Source organism: Mastomys coucha, unplaced genomic scaffold, assembly GCF_008632895.1.
Source record: "Mastomys coucha isolate ucsf_1 unplaced genomic scaffold, UCSF_Mcou_1 pScaffold5, whole genome shotgun sequence".
NCBI lineage: Eukaryota > Metazoa > Chordata > Mammalia > Rodentia > Muridae > Mastomys > Mastomys coucha.
The window spans coordinates 56,827,552-56,835,171 of NW_022196911.1; the positions used below are offsets into that span (position 1 = coordinate 56,827,552).

At 50.8% G+C, this 7,620-nt stretch overlaps 1 protein-coding gene across 4 annotated transcripts in view; it reads right to left on the reverse strand.

Moving 5' to 3' along the window:
- Window positions 1-7,620, reverse strand: part of Slc5a10 (solute carrier family 5 member 10) — a 48,201-nt gene that overhangs the window by 3,025 nt on the left and 37,556 nt on the right. For 3 of the 4 annotated variants that reach the window (XM_031351437.1, XM_031351439.1, XM_031351438.1), the window contains 2 exons: window positions 2,663-2,770; window positions 323-473 (listed from right to left, as the gene is read on the reverse strand). In XM_031351437.1, coding sequence (XP_031207297.1) covers window positions 323-473; window positions 2,663-2,770 — 259 coding nt within the window. The remainder of the gene's footprint in view (window positions 1-322; window positions 474-2,662; window positions 2,771-7,620) is intronic. The other variant, XM_031351440.1, reaches the window with a different exon arrangement.

Genomic DNA, 7,620 nt, shown 5'->3' on the forward strand with positions numbered 1-7,620 from the left:
AGGCAGGAGGAAATGACAGGTCCTCAGACGCCTGAGACAGGGGCACCCTTGTGGCCTGGGTGTGGCCAGTTTGAGGATTAGCTCTGGGTTCCATGTAGGGAAGCTTGAGCAAACCAGAAGGCTTGGAAAGATCTCAAATGTAGTTGGGGAAGCTGACTCTCATAACTGGGGTCAGCTCAGGATGACAAATGTACCCCAGATACTTTGACCTCTTTCTTGTTCTGCACAGCAAACTCCTATGCATCCTTCAAAACCCAAATCTGGCGAGGACCCCACAGGCAGATAGCGGTGCTGTGGAAGCCTCTCCCTGCCTCCCCCATACCGTCCCACCAGCAGCAGCTCCCGTTCTCCTGCGCTGGGCCGAAGCTGCCTCCAGATGTCCATGGTGAAGAGTGTGCTGCTACTGTTGAAGATGGAGGTCAGGGACGACAGGAGAGCAGCCATCATTACAGCGATCATCAGCCCTCGAAGACCTGAGGGCAGAATAGAGTCCCCCAGTGTGACCTGCTCTGCGGGAGGGGTGAAGACAAGCTGAGGATGCTGGGAGTGAGCAGGACTCAAGGGGCAGCCTATGGCAGGGCTGTGGGAGACTTCTAAGAGGGTGGCGGAGCCTGAAGTAGTTATCCAGTGCTTGGGCTGGTGTCTACCTTCGGCAGATCCTGAGATCTGCAAACCACTTTTCTCTCCTCAACTTCACTGGAGGGAGGATCCAACCTGCCTAAGAGTGAAGAGCTTCAGGGACAGGGGGGGCAAGCATGGCACCCTGTGTGGAGAGGCCACACCTGGACAGACAGTGGCCTACGCTCTGGAACTCCCTGCCATGCCACTTCCTGTACACAGCAAGTTCCAGCAGGCATGGTGGATTACCTCTTGTCTCTGGGAAAGAGCCTTGGTAGCGAGAAGGCATAAGAAATCCACCCTAACTATTTCCTGTGAGTGAGAGGTCCCTAGCCAGGCAAGGCAGCAATTGGGGATTTACGGGCTCAAAAGGGCTCAGAACACTCAGTGCTGTGGTGCTCAGTCTGGTCACCTCCTCTGTGCTCCTTCCTCGTTGGCAGACAGACTCCTTGCCTCTACCTTCCACTCCTAGAAAGGGGTGGTGGTAAATTGGGGATAATTCTGCCCTCAGTTCTGGAGTGTGAAGTCCAGACATCCTATGGCCCGCTCTGGTCACTACTCAGGCTGACTAGGATAGGACCCAAAAGGAAAGTGAGTTAAGTCATGGTTCCCCCAACATTTTCCTGCCCCGTCCCCTTGGTGTTTCAGAAGTGGATTGACTCAGTGTTTATTGTACCCATTTCTCAGACAGGGAGCTCAAGGCCTCAAAAGGGCCAGAGACCCAACAAGTGTACGTCAGTGCTAGGCTGAGTTCTTGGCTCAGTATGGGAGGGGAAGTGGGAAACCTAAGGTGGGAGTCCACAGGCCCCGTGCCAGGCATTGTCCCTGTGTCATTAGGCTTAATCCTGGCAACAATCCGTAAGGTGGGTAGACTCATTATCCCCAATTTACCCATGAGGACATCAGGCTCCAAGCAGAGAAGTGGCCTGCTCTACATAACTCCACTGGCACACAGCAGAGCCAAGGTCTACGGCTAGGTATGTGTATTCACATCTGGGGTTGGCCCTATTCCCATAGGAAGGAGGGAGGAAGGGAAGAACCTCAGCATCCAGATGAGTCAAGACTGCAGGGCTCCGAGATCTGAGCTTACGGTGAGACTTCTCCCAGCCCGAGACTGTTGCTTCTGCTCGCACACCTCCTTGGCTGGGGAACTCACTACCCAATACTGATTAGCATGGCTACCACAAAGAAGCATGGGGGAAAGTCAAAACCTGCCCATGGCTCTTCTTACTAGCCCCAATAATCTCTGGGGAGCTCATTCTTCTAAATATGGGTGCCGAGGGTCCTGGACTCCTCAAAGGAGTGAGCAGTGGACTTCTGTTTGCATGTCATCCTGGGTCTCAGCATTCTCATAAGAGAAGGTGTTCATATAAAGGTCATGACAAGGCGGCAGGCAGCCTTTCTGCAGAGGTGACACACATGCCTGTGACCCTGGTAGGTCACCTCACCTATCTAGCCCTTCCTGTTTTAAGACTGATTTCTTTATTTTGTTTTTGTTTTTGTTTTTTGAGACAGAGTTTCTCTGTGTATTCCTGGCTGTCCTGGAACTCACTCTGTAGACCAGGCTATCCTTGAACTCAGAAATCCGCCTGCCTCCGCCTCCCAAGTGCTGGGATTAAAAGGCGTGCACCACCACTGCCTGGCTAAGACTGATTTCTTTTATGTGTTTGTATACTTTCTTGCATGGGTTTATGTCTGTCATCTGCATGTGCAGGAGGTCTCAGAAGCCAGTAGAGAAGGTCTGATCCACTGGAACTGGAGCTACAGGGTAAGGCTCCATATGGGTGTTGGAAACCAAACCCAGATCATTTTGCAGAGGATCTTCTCAACCACCAAGCCATCTCTCCATCCCCAAGTCCCCATCTTTAAATGGAGATGAGCCCAGCAGAGCAGTCTGAAGGAGAAAGAGCTGATGTGGGAAGCCTGGGTTTTTACTTCTGGCTGATTGGATGGCACAGGGATTCATACAGGATACAGAGTGGACCCCACAACTCCAACCTTCACTTACCAGGACTTTTCATCTGTACATGACCTAGAGACTCACCTATGGGCATCAGCTCCATGACCAGTTTCGGGTAGGCAATGTTGGAGCAGCCAATCTCAGCCCCACAGGCTCGGAGACACTCGGATGGTACCACACAGCCTACGTCATCTGTGAGAAATAATACCTGTGTGTCACATACACACACACACACACAGAGAGAGAGAGAGAGAGAGAGAGAGAGAGAGAGAGAGAGAGAGAGAGAGAAAAGGAAGAGAGAGAGAAGAGAGAGAGAGATGCACACGCACAGACACACCAGGATAGCCTGAGCTGGCTTGATGACCCCCTGACTCCGACTCAGTTTCCCAGACCCGGGGCCCAGACCCCTGGTTATCTTCCCTGCTACCACCTCCATTACTGGCCCTTATCTTGCTTCCTGTTCCCAGCTCCAAGCCAGGGTTTCCTTACCTGTGACCCTGTGCTGGTGCTTGGTGCCTCTACACCCAGCCAGCCATTGCCAGTCTCAACCACCTTCCTTAAGGTGGAAGTAGAGGCAGGAGAGGGAACGCTTGCACATCATGGGGTAGCACACTACCCTCTGTCTAGCACCCCAGCATCCCAGGACCATCTTACCTGCTTGTGCTTTTTTGTATACACCCTGTACTTGAATGCCTCTATATCTCTACAGACACAGGCTCTCCTCCCTGTATGCCACTGTTGTCCTATTAACACCCATGGCCACCTTTGTTTATCTCCTGCTTCTGCTCTGAAGCTCCTGACTGCCCCCACCTGTCCACCTGCCTAGAGCTCTCGAGGCCCAAGATCAGTTCCTCTTGTTTGTTTACTATGCCTCCTTCCTCACCATCGTGGAGCACCCCAAGGGCAGACACCAGTTTTGAATCATCTCAAGTTCCAGGCATGGCCCAGCCCAGGGCTGGGCCCAGAGGAGACAGTCTGAACTTTTGCTGAATGAAAGAATGAGTAAGTGAGAGGAGGGAGGAGAGAAGAGGGAGGAAGGACTAAGGAGGAAGAGAGAGAATGGTTCTCAGGACCATCCCCACACAGTTCAGGCACTCTCTCTCCCACCTCCTAACCTGGGGAGTTTTACAGCACTGAAGAAGAAATAGTGGCCTGAGATACACAAATAGTCCCAGAAGAGAGCTAGGGACTCTGTGCAAGGCTCCTGAGACCTCATGGGCATGGGACACATAGATTTGCATCCTGGCCTAGCCTTGCTGGTTCTGCCACTGGGGAACCCAACCCTCCTGGGAGGAAGAGACAGCATCCCAGCACATAATGACTCTGAAAGCCAGGTAAGGGGATCCCCCAAGTTCGCTGTGCCTGACTCAGACTCCTCACATGAGCTCTTCCTATGGATACCTGGGCTAGACAGCAGCAGAGGTTGATAGAGTCCCAGCAAGGGTTCTGGCTTCTGCAGCCTGGGGCTTCTTGCAGACTGTAGTTTTACCAGGTCATCTGCCCATCCTACAAGGTGCCATACCAGAGCCGGGAACTGCCCCCCCTTCCCTGTGGCCAGTGCCAAGTCCAACTTGGTTCCTGGGGACAGGATGTCATCTCTTCACTGCTCCTTCTACCTACCAGTCGGCCCATGGCTTGTCCTGAGCATCATCCTGGGAGGTCTCCCTGTAAACTTTAATTTTTCTCAACCCTAGTCTTAATAACAGTTCTTTAACGCTTAAACCTCCCTTCTAGCCCACCATCCACCAGAGGTAGTGGAACAGGATACAGGGGCAGTGGACCTGTTTAGAAATTGTTCTTTGGAGCAAATCCCATCTGCATTGTCAGGAGGCTGGCAGTTCAGTTCACTGGAATCATCAGCAGCAGCTTGGTCCACACACAAACACTACACAAATATATCAGCAGTCCAGTTCGGTAGAGTCGGGATAGCAAAAATCGTATCAGCAGCAGTGGTACAACCTAGCAGAGACAGCCAGGCCTCAGCAGAATCGGCAGGAGACAGTGAGGAACCAGGACCACTGGGGATACCAGGAGAAGTTCTTCACTGTGCCTCTCTCAATGAAGCGAAGATCAGTGAAGACTTGAGACCACGAAGTGTTGCCTTGTCCGTCGGATCCTATTTATACTCCCTCCAAACATCACGCATCCTCCATGGGTCTTGCCTCAGCACGTGAGTTTGTATCAGCTTACATTACTCTGCCAATCTGTCCGAGTCCTTAGGAGCGGCAAGAACCTGCCAGCACACCACCGCAAGTGTTTTGGTGTGTTTCTCTCTACGGAGTCCCAACAAACAATGACCAATAAACAATAGAGAGGGGTACCAATACCATCTGGTGTCATCCACCGTCTGGTGGGTCCTTCTTAACATCGTGTTCCTTTCACATATTTGCTTTAACAAAACATCCTTTCACCTGTGCCCTCTTCATGAAAACACCCCTTCACGTGTCTGCCCCAGCTAAACACCATCCAACACACCTGACTTTCCAAAGAAACCAGAAGTTTCCACTTCATTTCCCCATACTCCACAGGGATGGAATGGTGCCAAACCTTGGCCCTTTGACCACCTTCATTCCCCAACAGCAGGCAGCACCCAGGCTTTTAGGGACATCTCTGAGCCTCTGCATCTGCTGATCTTGTTCCTTGGATTACCCTTCCCTTCTCATAAGCCTAAGGAATTTAAACTCACTCGTCTGAACTCACAGATGTCTGGCTTCTCCAGGTCTCTTCAGCACCAACAACCTTACAACTTCTGTCACTTGCTCCCCATCAGACTAAGGATATGAAGTTCCTGAGAGAATCTTGGATTTCACACATGCCTAGCATAGTCAATACATGGCAAATGCTGCCCAAGTTTGTTGACCAACTGAATGGCCCTCTCCTAGGGAGCTGACAGATGCACGGCCTTAAAGGGTAATCAAGATGCTCGCTACATTCCATTGAGTACATCCCGGCCCCTTTCTAGGAGCTTGCCCAGGTGCTGTTTGGCTAGTAGGTGCTGGGAAAAGGTACATGGGCTCCAGCTGGAAACTGGTCTTCCCAGACCCTCACTGTACGGTGCCGTGTAATTCTTTATTGTGTCCAAGGCTGTTTCCTCCTGGATAAGACAAAAACCTAACCTCAACTATTGGACCTTCTGTAAACTCAGCTCAAAACAATCACAGATTGGAATATTAACAATAGATCAAACTCTTGGGGCTAGATCAGAAGTTCTTTGACACTACACCAAAAGCATGATCTGGGACAGGTAAAACTGGTAAAGTGACACGCTCAGAATGTACAACCTTTGTTCAGTGCCATGAGCCGTGCTGCAGACTGGGAGAGACCACACACCTTCCACATGCTAGAGGCTCGGCAACAGAAAGGAAGCCATCAAGAAATGAGCAAAGCTACAAACAGACCCTCACTGAGGAGGACACAGAGAGAGAAGGCAGGCAGACCCCCAGAGATGCTACAGTCAGGCGAGAAGAGGAAACCTCAACTGAGAAAATGTCTTCATAAGATCAGGCAGTAGACAAGCCTGCAGGACATTTTCGTAAATAGTGATTGATGAGGGAGGGCCCAGCCCATTGTGGGTGGTGCCACCCCTGGGCTGGTGGTCTTGGGTTCTCTAAGAGAGTAGACTGAGAAAGCCATGTGGAATAAGCCAGTAAGTAGTGCCTCCCAAGGCCTCTGCTTCAATTCCAGCTTCTGGGTTCTTGCCTTGAGTTCCTACCTTGACTTTCCTGGAGGAGGGACTGTTACCTGGAAGTATAAGGAAAATGAACCCTTACTTTCCAAGTTGCTATTGGCCATGGTGTTTCATCAGTACAATAGAAACTTTATCTAGGACAATAAAAGCCATCAGGATTTATAGCACAATAAGACTACTGGAGCATAGAGTGCTTGTCTACCATATGAAAGGCTAGGCTCTATCCCTTGCACTGCAAAATAAATAAGTAACCACAATAATATCCTATACAAATACACAAACGGATAATGAGCATGTGTTGGCCACATGAAAGGCATTCACATTGTTGGTGGGGCTAGAAGATGGCCCAGAGCTCTAGACTGCACTCTGGAAATTTGCTAATGATACTGCCATTTCCGAAGGATTAGGAGGTAGAAAATGGCTTGTCAGGGTTGGGGTGGGAACCTGGATGCTTAGTTCTAATAAGTAAGGGCTCTACAGTGTCACAATCCTGCTAGCTCTGGTTGGCCTCGAGCCTGCAATTCTGTAATCCTGCCAAGCATTCCAAGTCCTGGGATTACAGGTGTGCAATCTTGATGGTAATGGTTGTTAAATCTATACATCCCCAGCACACACACACACACACACACAGGTGAGATCTGATGCAGCTCTGTGGATGGCCAAAAGGATTTTCTGGCCAAGACAGTCATATCAGATGAAACTGGGGAAAACTGGCCAAAGGTACTATTAGCCTCCCCATTCACTCTTTACAGCTTCTTGTGACTTGACCAAGAGTGGAGCAGATCAGGAGCCTTCCAGCCAGAGGGCCAGGTTCCTTAATGAAGCCAGGAACTCCGCAGCCGCAAGAACAAGAGGAGAAACTGAGGGCCAGCACATTTTTTGTTGAGGGTTAAAAACTCACACCACTGTCCCTCTCTGCTCCTTGGGGATAGGAGGTAAGGAGGTGATTCAGGTGCCTGAGGTGGGCAAGAGTGCCAAGCAAGAGCAGGTAATGGAATCACAGTGTGCACCTGGTGTAAGGCTTGATGTGGTTGAGGACTTTAGAGGTTGGGGTGAAGGGTTTGAGTCTGGGGATCAATGATGAGGAGGACCCCAAGGGTGCTAACTAGGCTTCGAAGGGAGTGGATGCAGGGCAAAGAGGCCTCACAGGAAAATGGACAGTGAGGACATGTGTGGAGGGGTACAATGTTGCCATGAGCCAATCCACTCATGGACTCAGCAGGTCCACTGGGACTCAAAGCAGCTCCGTTCTGGCCCAGAGATGGCAGGTGGGCTAGAAAGACAGGGCAGTATTGGCGTGGTATCCTGAAACGAGCTTCAGCAAGGAGCCCTCTGTCTACAGGACTTAATGGTC